Genomic DNA, 24,670 nt, shown 5'->3' on the forward strand with positions numbered 1-24,670 from the left:
CAAACTGTGCAATTAGTTATATTTTTTAACTACATTTAATACTCCATGCATGTATTTTAAGATTTGATGTGATGTGCGTCAGGGAAAATTTTTGAAAACTTTTCGCGAAAAGTTTCGCGAAAAGTTCTAAAAAAATTTCACTTACTCCAATTAGAACATCAATATACGCCTAAGGTTAGCATGCTGCCACAGATGTGGCGCGCCTAAGCTGCCTTAATTGAAGTATGTGTTTGGTTCATTACTCCGCCTAACATTAGACATCTTGTAAAAAAGTGTGGTAACTGTTTGTTTTGCTACCACACCTAAAGTTAGGCACACATGAGAATGTGTGGTAGCTGTTTGTTTTGCTATCACACATAAAACTAGCCACACAAATAAAAATAGAGAAATTAACATAATAAATTGATGAACATATCAAATAACAGAACCGCAATAGTTATCATCACAATCAATGAACATAACATATCCATATGCCCATATCAAATTGATAATGTCTGCACATCATGTCAATAACAACCTTAATTGGTTCACATTAGTTACATTATAGCAAACTATGCATTAACAAAAGTGTGAAGCATCATCTAAGTGCTAAACAAATTGCTGTGAGCAACACCATCTATCTTCATAGCCATCATATATCAGCCTAGAAGAAGTGCAAAAGAATGAGCCTTCATTGACACCATCCATCTTCAGTTAAGTTCTTGGATGAGTCTACAATGCAAAACAACTCACTTTAGCAAAGTGCAAACAATGCAAGTAATAATTGACCAATTGCAACATATATCACATGGGCACATAAACAAAAGCGGCCAACCACCTAGGGGAATTCACAGCCCTGCATCACTAAGAAATTTGAATACCCATGATTGAAATGTCACCTCAGCTGAACCAGATAGAAAACCACGCATACCCTTTTGATCTTTATGTGCTAGAAAGGTTCCTACCATCAACTTTTGATCGGTAGTTAGTGTGATGTTTTCAAGTCTTTGCCACAATATACCATCAGAATTAGGCATAGCAGGTGGAGGTGGCGCTGGCTTCTTGATTTCGCGTTAAAGGGCCACTAAAGTAGTTGCAATTGTATCTCCTATTTTTGACATACGGCTCTTTGGTCTCACATCTCTCTTAGAATGTTTACCCTCAGCTCTTAGACGCTTCATTCCAGAGCTGGATGAGCTATTCTCAGCAACTTGGGATGCAAAGCTAGGTTTACCACTTATAGGAGAAGGTAAAGTGTCAGAATCATCACCTAGGTCATCTACTGGCTGAGCATAGTTTGACAGGTCATTGAATATATCATCATCATAATCATTATCTTCATCACCCTGCGTGTCGTTAGCCTGCGTGTCATTCGTGCAAGTAGTTGCATCCATAGCAAGAGAACCATCAGCACTGCTGTTGAGGAATAGTTCTTGCACTTCATTATAGAATTTGATAGGCTTAGCAAGGAGCCTTCTTGCCCTGTCCTGCAGAAAGTAACATGTCGCTTAGTAGTATATATTACACTGAAACAGAAAAATGTTAACAAAAATAGAGTGAAATAATAGATTCTAACTATAAATATAATAATAGATTCTAACTATATACATATGTTACCTCAAAATATGGGTGAAATCTTCCCGGGCTACTGGATATCTTTGTATGTGTCTCGGTGGTTCTCATGGTAGTGATGTCGCGGGACAAGATGCATAGAGCATCTAAAACAGAATTAAAATACCTACTAACCGTCTCCCCGGACCGCAAGAATTCAAAACCAACTGATCTATTTGTCCATCTATGGCCAACAAATTTCAAGAACATAGCAACCTGCTCTTCAATGGAGACGTTGATAGTGTCCTCTAGCAATCCACGGGACCTTAAAAGACAACATAACCTATGGGAAACAAATTTACGCATACGCAGCTCGCTAATACAGTTGGCTTCAGTCCCATTATACAAACGATTCAGGCGCCTTTCCCTTTCTAGATCTCTTTGTAACATAGAACCGTATTTGATATGCCTCTTGGCCAATCTATTTTCTTGCAGCTTGTACCACAACATACAAACACAGATGGCAATGCAAACAAGCAATCTTCTTCTTCGCAAGTAATGATCGTAAAAATAGCAATACTCAAGATATAGCTTTTTTGCACCCATCTATACAGATTGTAAACTAATTAAAATACACACAAAACACAACTTGAATCAGTAGATTGTAAAGTATTTAAGATGCCAGAATATTGATATACCTTGGAGCAGCCCCTAGCGATGTTCGTTTCTGCATGCAAGAAAGAAAAAAGAATGTTAGGTACAGAAATAGACAAATGAATCTTGACCAAGATCCACGGCATTAGCAAGCTCCTGGCCGCGTAGAACATGACCGCCTGTGCACACACGCATGCAGCTAGCCGCATGGGGGAAGAATAAGACAGATCCACGGGACAAGGCATGGACGGAAACACATCGAGCAAGCCATGCAGACGGCGCCGACCAGGGACACGACGGCCACCAAATCCATAGCAGCTAGGCCCTATCGTGAATGGATCTTGAGCTTTTGCAGCAGGTGCTGCCATGGCCGCCCACAGATCTGCAAGTTGACGGCTGGTTCTCCCATGGGAGCACCTGCTCCCACGGTGCAGCGGCGCTTGCGTGCTCTATGCGCGAGGAGAAGGGGAGACGCGTACCTTCAATCGGCAGCCGAAAATGGGGTCGGGGACGTCGTTCAGAGCGGAGGTGGGAGGTGGAAGCTCCGGTAATGGAGGTCACAGGCGACGGGAAGGGAAGGAGTGGTGGCGGCTGGAGGAAAATAGGGAGTGTGTGGCGTGCCTTCGGGGTGCGGCGCTCAAATCAACCGCTGCAGGTGCGGCGTGAAAATTGTGTGGCATGTCGTTGGAATCGCACCTAAGAAAGTGTGGCCGACTAACTTTAGCTGTTCACCAAACGCATGCCTCCGATGCTATGGCGCGCCTAAGGTTAGGCTGTGGCGCCTTAGGCAGCGAACCAAACACGCCCTACGTCTGCTTTTCTGGCTTATCAGGATCGCTAGCTAGTCTGATGTTGACGTTCCGTAGCGCCCCGATTTGTATACCGCAAGCGCACGGTTCGTGTAGCTTTTCCCTTAGAGTATTCCCCCAACGTTTTTCAATCCACAGAACCAAAGATACAAGAAACAATCTACTAACATAGAGATTCCTTTGTGTTGAGATGGTGAAAAACGAATCTAATCTACTAAAATGACAAACACCGAAGGTAGCAAGAGAAAGTTAGAGATAACCAATCTAGATCACCTAGATCATGCATATGTTGTAGTTCCAGCTAGATGTAGTGAAGCAAGATAGATGTGAATCTCAATGAAAAGCATCTTTAAACCCAAAATGTCCAATCCGATCCTTCGATACCCCCATCTACTAAAGAAACGCCCTGTCACGACGCCCCCCCTTTGGATGAAAGCACCCAGAAGCAAGTCGAACCCCCTTTGGTAGTTCTGCCATGAACCTCTAGCCACCATTACTACAAGATCATTCTAAGCGATCTATCTCGATAATAGATCTAGGATGAAGCAAACCCAAAGAAAGAACGAAATCGAAAGAGAGAACATGGTCTTTAAACATTCGGAATCACAAGTAACTTCACCCTGAATGATTGTACATCACAAGATCACAACCGGGGCCCTACCTTGATCTTGATGATCCTAGCTCCAGAACTCCGACGTGGTCTTCCTTGCAAGGTTCCCACGTCGGCTAGGGAAGCCCCTAGACAACTAGCACGACCCTCGGCTCTCCGAGAGGTGTCCCTCTATCTTCTCTGCTCCTTGGTATCGTCTCGCGAATTGATCTCTGCTTGAGCCTCGGGGAGGGGTCTTTAAATAGCCCCAAGAAACCCTAAGTCGAAGGTGAGGCCGAGAAGCTCTGGAAAAGGCCTGGGCCGGCTGGCTCAATGGGCCCAGGCCGGCCGGCCTGGCCCATTTCCTTGCCTCCTCGCGTCCTCCTTTCTCCCCAAGTCTTCTGGAGTTTATGCCTTTCATGATTGCACCCCGTGGGACGTCGTTATCTTCGAGATATCTTCGAGGAAAAGGATAGGATGGAAAATCCTTCCTTAAATCTCTCTTTGCTTTGCTTTGCCCCGAAGTATCTTGATCTTATCTTGTGGGCTTTGTCCTTTGGGCTTCATTGGAGGGTGGATGTGCATGAATGGGCCTCTAGTCTTCATGGCCTTTGGGCTTCGTCTTTCTTCGTGTCATCGCGTGATCGTGGGCCTCATCATTTCATGCTCCAAAATTGGTCAAAAACCTGCAAAAACTAAGTACCTCCAAAATATGTGTGCAAATGCGAAAACGACCAATAATCAGGCCGAAGTTAGGATGGTTAGTGATTTTGATATTAAATTCATGCCATTATCAAAGTTAAACAGGGGATAAAATGGATACTTAAGGAGCGCCAACATTCCCCCCATGCTTAAACCTTGCTCGTTCTCGAGTAAGTCTTTGATAAAAATCAGCGTTGCCTTTCGGTGTCCAATCCCTGCACTTGATCATACACGAGAAAACACAATGCTCCCAAAAATATTTTGCAGTTTATAGTTCAAGTTGTAACCAGCTCTTTCAATGTGGAAGGTAGATACAAGTTAAATGTTTCTCCACAATTATTAAGCACATGCTCTCAAAATTAAACATGTCTCAGAATTAAGAAAGTAAGTTCCATAAATAATGCTAAACCAAGATTAATAATTTAAACCTCATTGCAGTTTGCTCATGGAAACTCTCAGCTCATCTTGTCTCTCAAACTTGCTAGAACTTTCTCCTTTCTTTCTCTCATATGTATGTGTGAGGCTTTATCTGGAGCTCTGGAAAGGTTACTCCTAACAAAAGATATTATAATCAAGATATTATCAAAACAAGAAATACTTCTTATGGATTTACCGAGACTCGTCAAAAAGACCATTGGAAAATAATTTCTTTGTGGAGAGGGAGAGAATGGAACACACACTTTAGATGGTGGACATGTGCAAATGGCAACGGTTGATCCCAAGGCACAACTGAAGTCCTTGTTATCGGATTGCACATGGTTGGAATAATTGAGTATAGAATAATCTTCAAAGTACTTGAATTTTAATGAAGCAAATGGGACCGAGGAGCTTTTCATCATCATTCATTTTTTTTCTTTCTTTCTTTTCTTTTTTTTCTTTCTTTCTTTTTGCTCCTCAGAACCATTGGCAACACAATGCACTTACTCCACCTCCCCCCATGCTTGAACGTTTGCTTGTCCTCAAGCAATGAAGTGATGATAACTTGATGGAGTGAGTGCACAAAACTCGTATCAATTCTCTGGACTCAACTTTGGAATTCAATGGGGCATCTCCTCGTAAAAGATTGAAGCCAACAGAGGAGGAAAAGGGGCAGGCCTGCCGGCCTAGGGGTGTTGGGCCGGCCGGCCTACTGCCTGTAGGCCTCCACTTCTTCGGATTTTTCTACTGTGAACTCTTTGATGCTTCCCAAGCTTATGTTTTACTGAATTTTGCTCTTGATTCCACTATTTTGCCATCGAAATAATAATATATACTCAATATATAGGTTGTGGTCAAGGAGGTGTTTCACAAAAAGATGTTTTTGGTTAAGGGTGGATATCCAGAGAGGTTTGCGATGTTCCCGGTATATAAACTCACAATGCATGGATAGAATGGCTAGCAAAAGAGATGTATACAAAAATACGGAATGGTCAGCTTCTTAGTCTCGTACCAAAGAAGATAATTCTTGAATTAATTCACCTGAAAATAAATCTTGCTCTATGGTTTGTCATGATATAACATTTAGGGTTTTAGAAGGGTAGAGCAATTGCAAAAGGTATCATTGACCAGGTTAGCTCAAAATTAAATCCGAATTAAATTTTCCTTGACAAGCTTAAGTAAGAGAGCAAGAATAGAAAGATGTGGGTCTTAATTTATCATAACCTCCACAATTGAATTTGCCGGCATTTAATTAATTTTTCAGATGATCTTAGGTAGAGCATTAGTTTAATCATGCATAAACCAAGCACAAGAAAGTAGACAAGGCGGCAACGATCATCATATTTTAACATGGCACAAACTTTCTATCATCATTACTAACCATATCATTAAAGTATGGGTGATGCATTTATTTATCATGGTGATGAAAGCAAAAGAAAGCAAATTGCAGACATGCTGAAAAAAAATAAAACAAAAATTTGCTACGCACACACAAGCTTGCACACATGCTGAAAATAAATGAAAAGAAATAGAAAAATCCAAACCACACGTGCGAGCACTTTATTCATGGTCTTGTCGTCGATCACTCTCCTTGATTGCCTTTTGCGTTGTATCCTTGGTCATAATATTGTTGAAATGCTACTCCATTAAATTGTTCCGATGGCGCTAGGCCTAGAAGTCCCATTTGATATGCAATTCCCGTGGTTCCATCTTCTAATTGGCTTGTGTGCCTCCAGATGGCGTCTATGTCTTCCATGTTTCTTCTTGCATAGGCACCCATGATTCACATTCCTTGTTCCGGTTGAGGGAGGTCAGAAAATTGTGCTCCAAATGACGGGTTGGGCATCTCTCCTTGGTATGATGGGGGTGGGTAGCCATAGTTGCTAAATGGTGGGGGCGCCTGGTACACCGGTGGAGGCGCCGCCATACCATGCCCCCATGCTTGATCTTGGTTTCCTTCCCATTGACTCGTCCATCCTTGCGAGTGTCCTTGTCCACTTGATGCACCTTGAAATTCATTCCTCCAATAAGCGGAACTTGGTGGTGGAAGCTTTACTTCTAAATTTTCTTGTTGTGCCGACTCCGATGTTCCTTCAATCAACCTTCCTCTTTTTGTTTTCTACACTTTTGCTCCAATGTTTTCAACTCGTCAATCGGTCCTTCCTCTTGCGAATAATTTAAGCCTTTGATCGGAGAGGGAAATATCCATCTTGGAGATAGTGAATCCCTTCTTTTCATCCCCTCCGATATAATGGCCTTGCCTCAAATGTTCGATCCCTATATCTCTTCCCGGGACATAATATTTTTGGATCACTGCTAACCCCGGATTCATGGCTCGAGCTATTAGTGTAAGATAACACCCTGAACTAACTTCTCCCGTGCCGGATGATGCTTCACAAATCCACCTTTCAACCATGATGTAGGTGGGATCAATCACTTGCTTCTTCACCAATGCTGCATACATCCAATTCAATTCTTGGTCGGTGACCTTTGATTCTCTCATCCTCCCGAGAATTCTTTTGCTCACCCAAGAGTGGAATATTTGGAGGATCACATTACTTATATTCTTCCTTTGGTGGTTGACATCTTTTGCTATCTTTGTCCAAAACTCATCGAGCTCTCCATCTTCGACTTCCACCATTTCATTTGCATTGCTTTTGAACCCGAGCAAACTCCCTATTTCTCCATAGGTGATGACTTTTTCTTCATTCTTGAGCCAAAATTTCAGACATGAAACTTCTTCATCATCCACCACTTCCGTTGTTTTCTCCAGTGTCATGAACATCTCCAAAGCCACTTCTTCTTGCATGTCTACCGTAACACCGTCAGAAAATAACTTCCAGCTGATGTTCTCCAAGAGCTGGTAGATGTCATGATGGAATCCCAACTTCTCCAATGCTTCATCATCAAAATCATAATTTGCTCACAGCCTTCCCTTCATGAACTTGAGCCTTTCTTCTTCTTCTTCCTTTGACAAGATAATAAACCCATATTCTAAATTCTAGGGCTTGTATGGTGGTGGTGCGGATGACCTTGTCGAACGCCGTGGAGGAGGTGGCATCCCTTTGGTGAATCTCATGGAGGAGCTTCTCGGGTCTCTCATCCCACCAAGGAGCAACATGCCGCTCCTCGGTGCGGGGTTGTCTTCCTCCATGCTCCGCGGAGACTCGGAGACTGAGTGCCTCCGCGAAGAACTTGCCGATGCATCGGATGTTGATGAACGCGTCCTTCTCCTCCCGGTGACAAACCTCATGATGCCACTCATGGTGACTCCTTGCTGCACACACTAAAAAACAAACACACCGGGGGTTTCTTGCCGGTGGGAGAACAATATATCGAAGAATGGAGCAAACTAGGATTTGTGGCGAATTTTCGGAGATTTTTTGGAGTTGATTTTGGTGGACGAATTTTTCAGAGCTCTAACTTATGTTTCTGGTGAAGAACTTGAAGAACATAAGCAAAGAACTAAGTGAGGAGCGTACCTGTGAAAGGGGAGCACCAGAGCACTTAAAACGAGGCCAGGCCGGCTGACCTAGGGCCTTGGGGCCGGCCAGCCTAGGGCATTCCTGGCCCTCCTTCACTTCATCTTTCTCTGGTGGCTTCCTGGTGCAATTATTTGCTTCTGTCCAGTACATCTTTCATGCTTTGCACCGTCCAAATCCCGTGAACCACTCCTTTTTTGCCTTTGATGTCCACTTGCAACATTATTTCTTCACTTTGTATCATTCACCTTGTCCCATACTTCATCATTCATCACATGGTGCCATCTTTGCTGAAAATTTCATGTCCTTCCCATGCATGGCTGCTCCCTTCTTTGGATCATTTGCGTGTGGTGGTAGGTAGAGAGCACAATTCCTTCCCGTGAACTCACTTTGATCAATAGATGTTAATCAAGCACATAAACCCTCTACAAATCATGCTTAGATGTTGAATCCTCCTCTAACTTCGAAATTTCAGAATTAACTCAAAGCATGAAATGAGCTTAAATGAATAATCAGAGAGGAATCAAAACATCTTTACATTTGTAAGTCGAAAAATATTTTCTGACTACATTAAATTTGGTTGCACCGGAACCGTTCACTTTCATGAATTGATAGCGAACAATCTCGAATTCAACCGTGGGTCTTGGGTTTAGGTTCTAATTTTTGCCAAAATGAGAGAGAATTTTTTTGAAAAAATGAACAATTAAAGTTAGGAAAAATTCTAGTCCAATGATAATGAAACTGAAAATTATCTCTATGTTTGAGCGAACCTACGCATCAAAAATTTAAATAATATAAATATAGCGCGGCTTTACTCGTGTCTTTTATCTCAACTTGGTCCGGCCGTCATGGAGAGGACGGTCGCCAAAAATAGGTATGGAATTTTGGATGTGGCTTTCTCAAGAAGAGGCAAATAAATCATAGGATGGCTCATGTCATTGGTTTAAAATAAGAAGCAACATCGAAATGACCGAGCGAATAAAATCCAAATCGAATTGTTCGACCGAACGACCAATTGTTCAAAAGTTTATCATGTCCTTGCGTAGGAAAATTCTCGACACACTTACCCAAATCTCTCGCGGGTTGTCCTCCCGGCAGCTTATTCTTGACTCGACGAACGGGTTGAACTCCCGGCAGCTTTATTCTTGACTCGACGAATGGGTTACCTACCGCAAAGCGCTTCGTTTATAGTCTATAGCTAGACTTTCTTCTTCTTCACTTCGGACCAATGCTCGGTGATGGCGCTGCAGTCTTGGGTACCCACTTCCGCAAACTCCTTGGTGCGGGTTTGTCTTCCAGGTTAGTCAGCTTTTTGGTCTTCACAGGCGTGCTTCTAGCTTTTATCTTGACGGGTGCAACAATCTTCTTTGTCGCGATGGACGCGACGACTTCTTTCTCCTTCTTCGCTTCCTTCTTGTTCGGCTCCTCCTCTTTCTTTGGCTTCTCCTCTGTGACATGGCGGTGAGGCGGAACATATTTGACATTGATCATGTTGCATACCTCGATGCGTGGACGAAACTTGAACTCGCTTGTGGTGCCATTGATGTCGAACTTGATCTCCCCCTTGCCAACGTCGATGTTCGCCCTTGCGGTCTTGAGGAAAGGCCTCCCAAGTATGAGAGACGCCTTGCTCCCTTCTCCCATATCGAGAATCACGAAGTCAACGGGGACTAAGTGTTCTCCAATCTTCACGGGCACGTCTTCGGCGATTCCCAAAGGATAGCGAACGGAATTATCCGCTAACTCTAGGCACATGGCGGTGGGTTCCGGCTCCGGTAAGCTTAGCTTCTCGAACATGTTCTTTGGCATGACGCTCACATTTGCGCCGAGATCACAAAGTGCTCTTTCGAACATAAGAGATCCAATGGAACACGGGATGGTAGGACATCCGGGGTCCCTCTTCTTCTCAGGAGCTTCATTAGCGATTGCCGCGCTACACTCCTTGGTTAGCTTGACGGTGCTTGGTGGTATCTTGCGCTTGTTTCCCATGATGTCTTTGAAGTAGCGAGAATATGTTGGAACTTGTAGAGCGTCCAAGAGCGGCATGTTGATGCTCAACCTGCGTACCATGTCAACAAATTTGTTGAATTGCTCATCTTCATGTTTACCTTTGCGGTATCGTGGCCTTGGCGGTAGAATCTTGGTGTCTATATCATCTATCTCAAACTCCGGCTCTTCGGTGACTATCTCTAGCGTAGGAGTAGGCGCCTTCTCCTTGATGATGGTCTCCACTTCAACTCTTGGCTTAGGCTTCCTTGCTCCTGCCGCATGTTCGGGTTCTTCGGTCTACTTTCCCGAGCGAGTTTGAATTGCCTTTGCCGTCTCTGGACCTTGAGGTTGCCCCGGCAATTTTCCTTCGTTGCTAGATAAGCGTCCGGCGAGCTGGGCTACTTGCGTTTCTAGCATCTTCATCATGTTGAGTACTTGAAGGTTAGAGCTCCCGACCTCCGTCACCTTGCCATCAATGTTCTCCAAGATCTTGTCCATAGCCTTGAACTTGGTGACGGTGTCCTTGTTGATCTTTCCTTGCTCCTCCATGAACTCCTTCAATTGTATACGAAGAGGCACCGAGTTTTGTATGGAAGAGCTTGCATTAAATTGAGGTCTACCTTGCCCGTAGCAGAAGTTGGGTTGAGGGATCCATTCTCCCTTCTTCATGTAGTCGAGCATCTTGGCTTCCTCCGGGCAATTCTTTTGGACATGGCCGTACTCTCCACATTCTTCACATGTAGACCTTGCTTCGGCCGCCTTTAAATCAATAGCTTGGGCTTCTCTCTCTTTTCCACTTCCATCTTCTCCAACCTTCTCATGAGCGAGTCGATCTTCCCTTCTAGCACTTCTTCTCGTTCCGCTTGCAATACACTCTTCGCGGCGCCCACGGCTTGGAGTGGTTGTAGGCGCCCCGATGATGCTCATGCGTCATTGTCCGCCACCTTCTTGAATAGCTTGAAAACTTGAGTCGGCGTGAGCTCAATGATCGATCCTCCTGCCGATGCGTCAATAATCCCCCTTGATGCAGTAGTGAGGCCTTGATAGAACTTCTGGACCACATCTTCCCTTGAGAACTTGTGATGAGGTACGGTGCGGATGTAGTCGTTGAAGCACTCATAGGCTTCCGCAATAGTCTCCGTCGGGGCTTGCGCGAATGTAGCAATCTTGTTGCACAAAATTTGGGTCTTGCCCGGCGAGTAGAACTCCGTCATGAACTCTTTCATCAAGGACTCCCAATTTTGCACCGTGTGTGCCGGTAGAGAATGAAACCATTGCAGCGCTCTCCCAAGTAGAGAGAACGGAAAGAGCCTCGCTCTAATTTGATCTTGAGTCATCCCTTGCAAGTCGAAGGTGCGGCATAGTTGGAGGAACGCTTGAAGATGTAGATTAGCGTCTTCTTTTCCAGTGAAGGGAGAGCTTTGCATCATCCTTATGATTGAAGTCTTGATCTCGAACGGAACTCCGATGTTGTCGAGATTTTGGATCGGCAAGTCCCGAATGTCCGGAGTGCATAGCTCTCCGATCGTACGCTCCTGCTCCGGTAGCGCCATCCCTTGGTGAAGTGGCGCCTCCTTTGGACTTGTTGGTGGAGTCGCTTGAGGTGAAGACGATGAACCGGCGACTTCTTCTTTTGGATCTACTAGTTCCAGCTTACTTGATCGTGCTTCTCGTCTCCTTTGCCTGTAAATTTTTTCTGTATCATCAACAAAATTTTCGGGTTTGTTGGAGAGGCTCCCGTCCATCTCTTGTTAGGGGTTAGTGAAAAGAAAAAAATATACGAGATCTAAAAGATGAATATACAAGATCTAAAACATAAAAGAAAAATAAAGCAAACTCTAGATTAAATTGATTTTCGTGGAATGGATCCATTTTTTAGTTAGCACACAAAAAAAATAAGAGTTCTAAAAAGGTCAAAAATAAAAATCAAGAAAAAGAAATATTTACGAAAGTAAGTAAGATTGGATATTAAATCGATGGTTCCCCGGCAACGGCGCCAGAAAAGCTTGTTGACGCTCCTTAGCGTCCTGATTTGTATACCGCAAGCGCACGGTTCGTGTAGCTTTTCCCTTAGAGTATTCCCCCAACGTTTTTCAATCCACGAAACCAAAGATACAAGAAACAATCTACTAACATAGAGATTCCTTTGTGTTGAGATGGTGAAAAATGAATCTAATATACTAAAATGACAAACACCGAAGGTAGCAAGAGAAAGTTAGAGATAACCAATCTAGATCACCTAGATCATGCATATGTTGTAGTTCCAGCTAGATGTAGTGAAGCAAGATAGATGTGAATCTCAATGAAAAGCATCTTTAAACCCAAAATCTCCAATCCGATCCTTCGATACCCCCATCTACTAAAGAAACGCCCTGTCACGACGCCCCCCTTTGGACGAAAGCACCCAGAAGCAAGTCGAACCCCCTTTGGTAGTTCCGTCATGAACCTCTAGCCACCATGACTACAAGGTCATGCTAAGCGATCTATCTCGATAATAGATCTAGGATGAAGCAAACCCAAAGAAAAGAACGAAATCGAAAGAGAGAACATGGTCGCTAAACATTTGGAATCACAAGTAACTTCACCATGAATGATTGTACATCACAAGATCACAACCGGGGCCCTACCTTGATCTTGATGATCCTAGCTCCAGAACTCCGATGTGGTCTTCCTTGCAAGGTTCCCACGTCGGCTAGGGAAGCCCCTAGACAACTAGCACGACCCTCGGCTCTCCGAGAGGTGTCCCTCTATCTTCTCTGCTCCTTGGCATCGTCTCGCGAATTGATCTCCGCTTGAGCCTCGGAGAGGGGTCTTTAAATAGCCCCAAGAAACCCTAGGTCGAAGGGGAGGACGAGCAGCCCTGGAAAAGGCCTGGGCCGGCCGGCTCAATGGGCCCAGGCCGGCCGGCCTGGCCCATTTCCTTGCCGCCTCCCGTCCTCCTTTCTCCCCAAGTCTTCTGGAGTTATGCCTTTCACGATTGCACCCCGTGGGACGTCGTTATCTTCGAGATATCTTCGAGGAAAAGGATAGGATGGAAAATCCTTCCTTAAATCTCTCTTTGCTTTGCTTAGCCCCGAAGTATCTTGATCTTATCTTGTGGGCTTTGTCCTTTAGGCTTCATTGGAGGGTGGATGTGCATGAATGGGCCTCTAGTCTTCATGGCCTTTGGCCTTCGTCTTTCTTCGTGTCATCGCGTGATCGTGGGTCTCGTCATTTCATGCTCTAAAATTGGTCAATAACCTGCAAAAATGAAGTACCTCCAAAATATTTGTGCAAATGCGAAAACGACCAATAATCGGGCCGAGGTTAGGATGGTTAGTGATTTTGATATTAAATTCATGCCATTATCAAAGTTAAATAGGGGATAAAATTGATACTTAAGGAGCGCAAACATCTGCTAAGCATACGCATCTATAATATAAATCGCTTCCTCAAAAAAATCTAAATCGCGTGAGGTGAGGCCGCAGCCGGCCTGCACTCTCGTGCTCCAATGAGGCCTTGTTCGGCTGGGATGAAAAGCGCTGGCTGGGCTGGTGTACAGTTCCTGCTGGCTGGACGCACTGTTCCTGCTGGGCACGCGAGTCGCGGTGGGAGAGAGGAGGCGCTGGGGCAGCGGGTTCACCAGCCGGCTGCCGAATGGCTGGGCTGGTGATCAGCCCAGCCAGCCCAGCCACTCTCGCGCATCCGAACATGCGCAATGCGATCAATGTCGGCTGGAGGGTTTGGGTTCCTGTGGAAAGAACAAAAGGACGCATGCATATAGTCATATAAGCAAATGATCTTTTTTTAAAAAAATATTCAAAATCTCGTGGTTCGGCGTATATTATTAATAAAGAGAAGAGAATTGATCTAGTTTATAGGTAACAAATATCACGCACGGACATCGCCTCGTACTACGAAAGAACGACCATCACCTGGAGGATGAAGCCATATTCAGGTTGTTCAATTTCTACATCCTACGACGACGGCCTTCTTCCTTCTCTCACTCAGAAGCTTCACGAGGTTTGGGTTGCCGGTGCAAGGATGGGTTTGGGGGCTTCAGGAGGTTTGGTTGCCGGGGATGGGGTCGTCTCCGGCCTACAAAGGAAGCTCAGCGTCGATAGGTAGCGGTGGTGGTGGGTTGTGGATGGGGCAGGCGAGGAGGCAAACACCGCCGAGCGCGGTCGTGGACAAGGCCCCGTTCGGATGGCTGGCTGGTGGAACAGTAACTGCTGGGGACTAATGTTGCTGCTGGAAACAGTCGAACGGCTGGATAAGCCACGAGTGCGCGAGCGCCGCTCGCTCCGCGAGTCCGCATCGCCATCCGCGACTCGCTCCGTAGGCGCCGCGCCACCTCCCCAGAGCTCGGCCGGGCCACCACGTCGCGCCGGACGCACCTCTCGATCAGCCTGACCATCAAGGCCACGGCGTCCTACGGGCAGCTCCCCGCAGGCAGCGCCGGGTCCACGAGCTCCTCCAGCCTCGGTAGCACGTCGCCGCCGCCGCCGTCGAGCTCCTTGGCCAGCTCCCGCAGCGCGGCGAACGGGTCGCCCACGCCGTCCCCCACCAGCTCCTCGGCGTCCTTTCCCGTGACTAGCTGCAGGAGCACCACGCCGAGCGAGTACACGTCGGCCCTCGGCGACACCACGCCGTGCTCCAGGTACTCCGGTGAGATGTACCCGCGCGTCCCCACGATGTGGCTCGTCATCGTGAACGGCGCCTCCCGTCGGCGCCGGCGCCGCCCGTGATGGCCCGTGCGGCGCCGAAGCCCCGGAGCTTGGCGTGCGGCCCGTCGCCGGTGAGGAGCATGCTACCGCTGCTCACGTCCATGTGCATGCACGGCGGGCGCGCGTACTCGTGCAGGTACCGGAGCCCGACGTCGAGCCCGACTTGCAACCGTTGCGCCCAGGTCGGCGGCGGCGGCGCCACCACGCCGCCAGAGCCAGCCGTGAGGAGGCGGCGGTCCCGGAGCGCGCCGTTTCCAGCCAGCCGCAGCTGTTTCCAGCAGCAACAGTAGTCCGCAGCAATTACTGTTCCACCAGCCGAACCATCCATTCCAGCCAGCCATCCGAACGGGGCCAATATGCGGAGGTGGTGGGGTCCCTGACGCTGGAGGTAGGTTAGAGAGGTGGGGTGGTGGCACATTGATGGCGGGAGCCATCAGAGGCGGTAGTGGAGGGTGCGGCGTGAGGGTGGGCAGCCCCAATGGTGGCGGTCAGCGGCGGTGAATCCAATGATTGTTGCTATCGGAGATGAAGGGCGGAGGGCAGTGCGGGGGAAGCGGTGATGACCGGTGGTGTTCAACGATGCAAGAAGCAAGAAGACGGTTCTGGGCTGCTTTAGGCGATGGGTGCCAGTTTCATCACCATATAATCACGCCCCAAATGTCTAGAGATACATACATTTTTTTTTATTTTGAGCTTCTATGTATGGAACTGAAGTGTTTCTCTATCTGCAGTTTCTATTTTGAAGGCGAGGCGGGATAACACGTCATTGAAAGGCGAAATCTACAAAAAGAAAAGCGCTCATTTTTTCAAAAATTGAAAAACGTTCGAATAGTTTCAAAAAAAGAAGATTTCAAATTGCCGAGTAGTTAGAAGCAATGGGTATTCATCATTTGGCCCGCAACATGAACATCTCTCACGAGCCTTGCCATACAGGCCGCCCCAGCAGAAATCTAGGCGCCCAAACAAACGGAGCCCGCGGCCCGTAGCGCTCAATCTGCTTGCCTCATAATGTTATTATTTTTTATGGGGTCTCAGAAAGCTTTTCTTTTTGAAGAAAACCTCAGAAAGTTTCTAGTAGAAGTAACGCGATAGGCAGACGCACGGCTAAAAATAGACCCCAGAAGCTGGGGAACGGATTCCGGCGGCAGCTTTGCCAACTTCCGACGTGGCGACGACGTCTGTGTTAATATAAATCCGGCTCCGAGCCGTACCGTGCCGGGTTCAGCTATAAATGAATCCAATCCATAGACAGGCACGCGTCAATTGTTAGTTTCCCTCAACGCGCTCCAACATGGACTGGGCCGGGCTGCCGGCGGAGCTGCTGATCGAGTTCGCCGTTCGCCTGACCGTCATCGGCTGGCTCAACTTCCGCGCCGTGTGCGCGCCGTGGCGGCGCGCGGCCGAAACGGCCCTGGCCGCCGGGTGCCTGCCTAGGCCCGAGCCCCCGTGGCTGATGCTGTCAGGACGACACGACTACCGCCACCTTCTTCTCCTTCCTGGACGGCCGCTGCCGCACGGCGCCTCTGCCGGAGCCGGCGATCCGGAGCCCCCTGTGGATCGGCTCGGCCCGCGGCTGGGTCGTGACCGCCGACGAGGAGTGCTCGCTGCACCTCCTCAACCCCATCACCGGCGCCCAGCTCCCGCTGCCGTGCATCACCACCATGGGCGGCTTCTTCCAGGCCCTGCCGCGAACCGCCGGTGGCAAAGCGACCGGGTTTCTGTTCGACGAGAGCTCATTCCTGGCGGTCCATTGGCCGGAGAGAGCCTTCTACGAGCATGCACGGCCAGACGAGATACCCATTGATCGAATGCCGCAGCGCTTCCTCCGCAAGGCCGTACCCCTACGGGACCCAGCATCAGGCTGCGGCGGCGACGGCGAGCACCTCGTCGTGATGATCCACGGACCCAGGTACAAGCTCGCGTTCGCGCGCCGGAGAGATGCGAGGTGGGTGACGCTGCCGTCGCCGTACCTGTTCGAGGACGTCATACTTCACAAGGGGCAGCTGTACGCGATGACGGCATGCGGCGCGCTCCTCGTCTGGGAGCCGGACGGCGAGACGTTCAGGTCGCGGGTCGCTGTCCCGGAGCACGATGAAGGCGAGGAGTACGTCGTCTTCAGGAAGTACCTGGCAGAGTCGCTGGATGGTGACCTGGTGCTGGTATGGAGGGAGCACAGGAGCAGCAATGGCGGGGACGGAGAGTCTGATGACAGCAGCACGAGCGACGACGACGACGGCGGTGACTATGCCAAGCCCGATCCGACCGTAGGATTCCAAGTATTCGTCCTCCGCGAGGGCCGTCAGGGAAGACGCGAGTGGAAGGAGCTGCGCGATCTTGGAGGCGCCGCACTTTTCATTGGCTACAACTCGGCGGTGTTCTTCCCAGCCGGTGAGGTCCCCGGTTTGCTACCTGACTGTATCTACTTCACGGATGACACGGTAGGCATCATCTCCTGCCGTAACAAGCAGGAGCCCCGCGACATGGGGGTTTTCACTTTTCAGCATGAAGAACAAAGCCGTAACGCTGATGCCATAAGTGGACCTGCACTCAAACCATTGGCCCCCGCCCATTTGGGTCACGCCATCTATAGATATTGTGAAGGTGTAGATAAATCACACAAGTTCCAAATGTATACAGTATACTTCCGAAATTGTTTTTTTACTCACGTGCAAAAACAAGTTATTTTACCCTATTTAGAAAATATATATGCATGCAAGAATCAATTAGTGCCAAATATGGATAATAAATATAGTTATTTATAATCTTATTAGCTAGTTTGTCATAGAATTTCTAAAATAATTTGTATTTTGGGATCAGAGAGAGTATTTCTCATACTGTTAGGTGCTTTCAAATTGTTGGGAGGAGAAGAAGATGGGAGGACCTCCTACCGGTGCCGTCGCGGGGAAGAAGATGGGAAGGAGGAGCTGGTCGCTGCCGCTGGGAGGGACCGAGGGAGTGCGACCGGCGTGGGGAGGCCAGGAGAGTGGCGGACACAGAGAAGGGAGGGGAGTCCTAGAGGGTGGCGAATGTGAGGGCAGTGCAGAGCCAGGAGGAAGAGGATAAGGCGAGCGGAGGAGAAAAAACAAAAATGAGTAAAGTCTCTTATATGTGGGACTTATGTGGTTGATGGAGGTATTGGAGATTAGTTTTTGGTAGTCTGCTGTGTGGGGGTGATCACCAAGAATGCAAAGCAACTGTTGAAGATGGGGCAGAAGATATTTTGGTAGTGGGAGTTAAACAACGTGCTAGAGATGCTCTTAAGTCTTAAGGCCATAAGAGAATTTCCCTCCATACCCACCTCAAGATAGTGCTAAATGGAGAGAGCTCTTCGTGTAGCATTTAAGTTAATTTAAACATGCAATCTGAATAGCAGGTGCCTGAAAGTTACAAAACTTGCCATTGCCTACCTGAAGCCACGTACTCCACGAACTCCAAGGTTCAGGTTGACGGGGTCGCTCAAGATTGGTCAGGATTCAGGATTGAGTTTTTTTTTCTTTTTTTTCTTTTTTTTAAAACAAGGTCAGGATTGAGTTGAGGGCTTAGAACAGGGAGAGTAGTAGAGTAGATTGTTGGAAGCAAAGCTTTGCATGCTTTACGGGTCAACACCTTTTCCTTCGCTACAGGAGCAACAACAACACCCAACAAAAATTATACAGCCGATAATCTATATCTATATCTATATTTATACCTATTACTAAAGCGAGTAAGGTTTGCACACAAATTTTTAGTTTAGTATGTTAGTTTGGTCCGTCTATATTATTGACAGGTGGGGCTTAGTCCATCCCGTATGCGAGTCGGACCAACCCCCTCCGTCCTCGATCACATAGATTTCTACAAATTAACATACGAACACCAATACATATCCGATACTTATACCAACTTTATCCGTAGCAACGCACGGGCATAATTGCCTAGTTCTTCCAAAAGAAAATGTACACCAATTTGTATACATGTAGAAGTCTTTTAGTTAAGAACTAATATACAGTATTGAACTCACTCCAGCATTATTCTTATTATGAAACAACATATCATTGAACAAAAAATGATAACGTCAAGTTACGTATACTTGTAACAATTAATGAACAATGTATAGTATCGATCCCTACTCCTCTGATATCAGCATCTGTACGTCCAGCTACCCACTGAACACCCCTCTTATTGTCCAGCGTTACGGTTCAGTTAAGTCTTGGATCCCTTCTTGTAACTCATGAGGGTGCCTTATCTTCCTGCCTTTAATTTCTCTCCCCTCTAATAACCTATATCAGTCGAATTGTTGCACACTTGCACATCTTGGTCATCAGGGACCAAAGCCAGCCGCCCCTGCCGTGTGCACCTCAAAGTTAGGCATCAGGTGAGCAGAAAAAGCCGCCCTGTTGTTAGGAGCCGCCTGGTTGTAGCCGATTAGCGCCGCCGGGCTGTAGAAATCTACAATGCCAGCTGCCTCCTTCAGCATGCTGTTGCTACCGCCACTGCCGCCGTCATGGTGGTGGTGGTGGTGGTGATCCATCGTGGTGGCCGCGCTAGCCGCGAGGGGGACGACGTCCTTGGCCGTCGCCGACCCGCTGCCGCACTGCCTCGGCTGCGTCTGGTAGAACACCTTGGACACGACGAGCTCGCCGTCCTTCTCCTCCTCGTCGGAGCCCAGGTGGTACTGGTGCATCACCCAGTTGGTCTTCTCCGGCTTGCGCTGCTTCCCGTAGTTGGTGTAGAGCACCAGGATTTTCTTGTAGCCCTTGAGCTTGCCGTTGGTGAACACCGGTCGGGTCTTGCCCGTCTTGTGCCACCGCGTCTCGCCGCCCTGCTCGTCGGTGTGCACCTTCCGCCGCTTCCGCGTGCCGGTCGTGTATGCTTTTGACGGGCGGTGGAAGAAGTGTCGGATGAGGCCGTCCTTGCCGACACCTGAAATTTGACCAAGACGCCGTGCCTAGCTCAAATATATGTCAAGTAGTGGAAATGAAAACAACTGCTTATTATTAATTCATATATTAGCTATATATGTTCAAGCACAAGCAACGTTTCCACGTGTTCATCAAACATAGTTTTTTTTTCTCATAACACGTTCTTAGCCTAGTACGATTTGTCCAAAAATATAAACCATATAGCTTTGTGTTTTATTCCAATATTTCGCAAGCTGTGTGAATTTATAGAATAAAATTTACAGAATAAAACTATAAAACTGTTCCTTCAAAAAAAATACAGAATAAAACTATAAAAATGGATGGTTATAATTAGTGCCGAGAGTAAATTGCGTCATTTTCCTAATAACTTTGAAAGGGAATATCGTGTCCGTATAAAATTATTTGATGGTGGCTTTTCTTTTTCACTGCTAGAAAACTTAGCATTAGTACCAGTCAGCAACCCTCCTTTAGTACCGGGCGGCTGACCAGTACCGCTTGGTCGGTACTAAATGTCAAAACGTCTGGTACTAAAGGAGAGTTATTTAACACCGGTTGGTACTAAACGATTTTGCACCCAAAGAATAAAGAAAAAGATGAGGAAACAGACGGGAGGCCCTGCACACACGCATTTCACGTGTAATAATATGCGCTTGCGCGGTCCCTGAGATTCAAACTCAGGGCCTCAAGCCTCATGCAACCCTTCCTTACCACCTCACCTACATAGCATATATGATGGAGGTGGATATGGTTGAAAGAACCCGTAGAGGATCATTTAGTACCGGACCAACACACCGACCGGTTCTAAATGATGGCCCGGTACTAAATGATGACATTTTGTACCAGATGATGTCATCAATCAATACTAAATGACAGCACCATTTTAGTACTGGGACATAACACCAACCAGTACTAAAAAATGATATTTAGTATCGGTCAATGTTTTGACCCAGTACTAAAATGGCTCCATGGGCTTTTAAATTTGGACCTAGTACTAAAATTGCTCCATGCCAGCTTTAGTACCGGACAAAATTATGGCCGGTACTAATGTGCATGGATGAAAGATTGTTTTTGTTGTATTGTCTATTGCATTTACATTGTTGTACCCCGAGATATGAGAGGAAATGATATAATAAAATAATTGACACCTTAATTCCATATCAGGGATTAATCTACATAAATCACACGTCAGATATATAAGAACAAAATTTGCACCTTTAAAACAATTCCAAGTGATTATTCAAATTTAGGGACAAAATGGTAATTTTTGTCCCAAAAAAACATGTGCCTCTCTACGTATACTTGGACTTGTCAGGTTTCTTTATTTCTTGCGCGAAAAAGTAGTGCCTCTAGGAAGAAATCTTCGAAAGCAAAAGGGGGAAAACACCATGATTAAATTGCATTATCCCACTACTTTATTATATCATATATATATCTGAATATATTGTATTCGATCATACTTCAGATAAATAGAAATCGAAAAATCTAAGGATAAAGGAGAAAATCTAAATAGAAATGGAAAATCATTTACACCATGTGCGTCCTAAGTCATGTCAAAGGTTATACTTGCTTGATCTGATGTTGCGTGCAGCCTGCATGACGTAGACCTCTGAATCTCTGATGGAAACTGCGTTCTCTCAACCTATCGTTTTCAGGTACAACTAAACTATATGCCAAGTAGGACAAGCAGTTACTTCAAAGGCAGTGGCGGATGCAGGATTGGAGGCAAGGGGGCTGAAACGATAGAGATGTTGATTTGTGTGAAAATTTAATGGTGATTTGGATGTCTTGCTACAGTGTTTTACGTGTAATTAGGGGGGCTTGAGCCCCCCTCCTGTATCCGCCCCTGTTCAAAGGCACCCTTTATCGATATTTATACGTATCAGTCTCAAAAGCAAATTACACTAGTTGCACATGGATGCATCAAGAGTTTAATGGTGCTCATACACGGAAAAAAGGCAATAAATATCAATCCACATGCACTTTTACATAAATTACGTGAGTTTGCGGACAACATACTGAATTTCTGTCCGTGATCTGATTGATTAAGTAAGGCCACCCATCAATTGAAAACGACTAGAACTAGTAGATTTTAATCCTTTTTTAATACCAAAATATATACAGATTTATCCATAGAAATTAGTCTTCAAGCTACTAGCTTCTCAGAGGCTCAGGTTACGTTCTTCCGTGACGGATCTATCTATCTATCTATCTTCCTCGATCGACAGGTCCAAATTAAATCTCGATCAAGAAAGAGGTCGACCGTTTACTAACTCTTTGGATGGCTGCTAACGCAATGCAAGCAAGTTTGATTGCCCGCAGGCAGAGGACAAGTGCAAAACGTGGATGATCTAGACGTACGTACCCGGAAGCCTCTCCGGGTGGGTGTAGCAGATGCCGTTCTCGCCCTCGATGGTGGGGATGAACTCGTCGATGAGCGGGTGGAGCTTGCGGGCGTCCGGCCTCGCCTTCCCCTCCAGGTGCTCCAGCAGCTCCTGGTCCGTCGGGTCGAACTTCACGCCGGCCGGCAGCCCCGGCAGGTCCTGGATCGTCGCCGCCGCCTGCAACTGACAGACCGATCCATGCATCCATCGATCGATCGATTCACTTGCGTTAAAACTTATTAAAAAATTAACTACGAATAATCACTGCTCTAACTGTGCTTTAATTTGCAACGAACACGGTGCATGCATTGCTACCTGCTCATACTGCGCGCGGTGGCCGCAGGAGGGGCAGGTCCTGATGAGGTTGACGTGGGAGGACGCCTGCTGCTGCTTCTTGGCAGCGGCGACGGCCGCGGCGGTGGCCAGGTTGTTCTCCACGGCGCGCACGTCGTTGAGGCTGTTGCACCATGTCATGGCCGTCGCCGACGAGGCGACGGCGACGGTTGATCTCGCCCTCTCCACCCCCCGGCCGCCCCCTCTCGATCTCTTACCACCTCCCTCTGCCTCTATCTCCAGAGGCGAAGGGGAGTGCGTGACGAGAGTAGAGTGAGAGAGAGGAGAGAGAGGGAGATCGAAAGGCTCTCCTTGTCCGGTGCCGGCCCTCGCTTTGCTCTCAGCTCGCCCCCATATGAGGCAACGCCAAGGCTGATCCCCCGGGGAATGACAGGCCGCGCGCGCAAAAGAAGAGAGAAAGAGTGGGCGGGGGCGAGGAGGAGGGAGGGAGGGAACAAAGCGCCCGCCCAGGAAGAGAACAAAGAGAAAAAGAGGGCAGGAGGAAGCTTGTCCCTGTTAAAAGCTACCGCGCGCCGGGCACCAGCAGCCACCACCACCGGGCGTCGATGGATCCCCCCTAGCTAGCCGGCCGGCCTGTACGTGCCCGCTCGCCGCGCCTGGTCGCTCGGTGGCGCTGTCTGTCTGGTACAGGGGAATAGAATTCTCAGCAACTTTATGGTTGTTGTTGCCACCCGAGAAGATCGATCTATCGCAACGAGGAGCGAGCCAACTCGAGCTCGATCGCCAGGGCAAATCGATCGATTCTTCAACGGCTATAGAAACAACAAAAGAAAACCAGCAGCTGCCAGCACCGTACCGTACCGGCCGATCCGGCTAGCCAGGTAGCTGGAGACCGACCAGGCTGCAGATCGGAGAAATTTGCAAAAATGGGACCGCAAATATTGGCCTTTGCAGTTTTGCCATTGGCCCCACATTTCGTAGGCACAGATGGTCCCCCTGTGTCATTCACTGGGAGTGGCAAATTCACGAGTGGTGAGTGTTTGCAGTCCTAATATTGCAATTTTTTCCTGCAAGATCGATGGATCGCAGGACAGACAGGTGAAGCTAGAGCTAGCCGTGCGCGAGAGATGATGCGATCGCAATCCAATCACCGCAGGCGAGACCAGTAGCCGATGGGCCGAGGTGGAGTCGCTGTAGCCATGGATCTGTGTGTCGATGCGCGCGTGGACACGTAGGGATTTTTTAAGTCCCTGTCACGTCAAAAAGAATTTTATTATTTTGGAGTATTAAATAAAATTTGTTTATAAATTTTTTTGACAGCTGAGTGCTAATTCGCGAGACGAATCTAATGAGCCTAATAAATCTATAATTTGCTACAGTGATGCTACAGTAGCCATCCACTAATTATGGATTAGTATACCTCATTAGATTCGTCTCGCAGTTTAGTCCTAGGATTCTGAAGTTAGTTTTATAATTAACTTTTATTTAATACTTCTAAATACTAAAATTCTTTTTAATATGACATAGACTAAAATTTAATCCCCTGAAATCAAACAACCTGGGCAGGGGAGGATCGGCGCGCTCGCGGCGGCAGGGGGATAGCTAGATGACCTGCTGGGCGAATGCTGGGTGGTTGCTTGCTTGGCGCTCAAGTCTGGGCATTGGGCAGCCGCGAACGCAACGCGAGCCGGAAACCAGGGCCAGGCGCGGCGGATTCTCTGCGCGGGCCGGCCGGGGTCCACGCCAGCGGCCGCGCGCCGCGAGTTGCTGCGTGCACATCGGCTGGGATGGGGATATGGTGGCGCGTGCGATCGATCGAGCGAGCGAGCTCTCTGTCTGACGCCGACGTCCATTAGATTCATCTGACGGTTAACATTTTGCACGTCTGAAAGGATCACCTGCTGAGTGCCGACCCGAGACCGGTGATTTATTTGCCGTATACTACTAGCAGACCAGGATATGAGCCGGCCTGGCCGGGCAAGGCTTGCATTCCAAGAAATGGAGAGAACCTTGCTACTTGTCTCGCAAGGCGCAGGAGAACAGTACACAGTTACACTACACCAGTCAGCAAACATATGAAGTGTGTGCACCTGTGTTGCCCACGTTCGTATATTAAACGAGACTGTTCGTTCGTTCATCGTCAGTGCAATCTAGCTATAGCCAATAATTAGTATACTATCTAAGTCAAACTTGTTCAACTTTGACCATCAATACTCTTA

General features: G+C 47.4%; 2 protein-coding genes and 1 pseudogene across 2 annotated transcripts; 1 reads left to right on the plus strand and 2 right to left on the minus strand.

Moving 5' to 3' along the window:
* Nucleotides 1–827: 827 nt before the first annotated feature.
* On the minus strand, nucleotides 828–14,859 carry LOC120710128 (annotated as a pseudogene).
* Nucleotides 14,860–16,169: 1,310 nt separating this feature from the next.
* On the plus strand, nucleotides 16,170–18,259 carry LOC120710129. The gene is made up of 3 exons (XM_039995796.1): nucleotides 16,170–16,253; nucleotides 16,342–17,395; nucleotides 18,252–18,259. Exons 1-3 carry the CDS (start codon nucleotides 16,170–16,172, stop codon nucleotides 18,257–18,259), a joined length of 1,146 nt encoding a protein of 381 aa, XP_039851730.1.
* A 507-nt stretch (nucleotides 18,260–18,766) lies between these two features.
* On the minus strand, nucleotides 18,767–22,985 carry LOC120707571 (NAC domain-containing protein 73-like). The gene is made up of 3 exons (XM_039992487.1): nucleotides 22,473–22,985; nucleotides 22,139–22,340; nucleotides 18,767–19,777 (listed from the first exon to the last, which is right to left on the minus strand). The coding sequence occupies exons 1-3, from the start codon at nucleotides 22,629–22,631 to the stop codon at nucleotides 19,176–19,178; spliced, it is 963 nt and encodes a 320-aa protein (XP_039848421.1). The 5' UTR covers nucleotides 22,632–22,985; the 3' UTR covers nucleotides 18,767–19,175.
* Between the last annotated feature and the right edge of the window lie 1,685 nt (nucleotides 22,986–24,670).

This window comes from Panicum virgatum, chromosome 5K (assembly GCF_016808335.1).
Source record: "Panicum virgatum strain AP13 chromosome 5K, P.virgatum_v5, whole genome shotgun sequence".
NCBI lineage: Eukaryota > Viridiplantae > Streptophyta > Magnoliopsida > Poales > Poaceae > Panicum > Panicum virgatum.

What these genes read in the sequence shown, in the direction of transcription:
- LOC120707571 (XM_039992487.1), bottom strand. Translation starts at nt 22,631, where the DNA reads ATGACATGGTGCAACAGCCTCAACGACGTGCGCGCCGTGGAGAACAAC. An exon ending in ACCGCGCGCAGTATGAGCAG is followed by an intron (nt 22,341 to 22,472) that starts GTAGCAATGCAT and finishes TCGGTCTGTCAG; the next exon opens with TTGCAGGCGGCGGCGACGAT. An exon ending in CCACCCGGAGAGGCTTCCGG is followed by an intron (nt 19,778 to 22,138) that starts GTACGTACGTCT and finishes GTCAAATTTCAG; the next exon opens with GTGTCGGCAAGGACGGCCTC.
- LOC120710129 (XM_039995796.1), top strand. Translation starts at nt 16,170, where the DNA reads ATGGACTGGGCCGGGCTGCCGGCGGAGCTGCTGATCGAGTTCGCCGTT. An exon ending in GCTGGCTCAACTTCCGCGCC is followed by an intron (nt 16,254 to 16,341) that starts GTGTGCGCGCCG and finishes TGATGCTGTCAG; the next exon opens with GACGACACGACTACCGCCAC.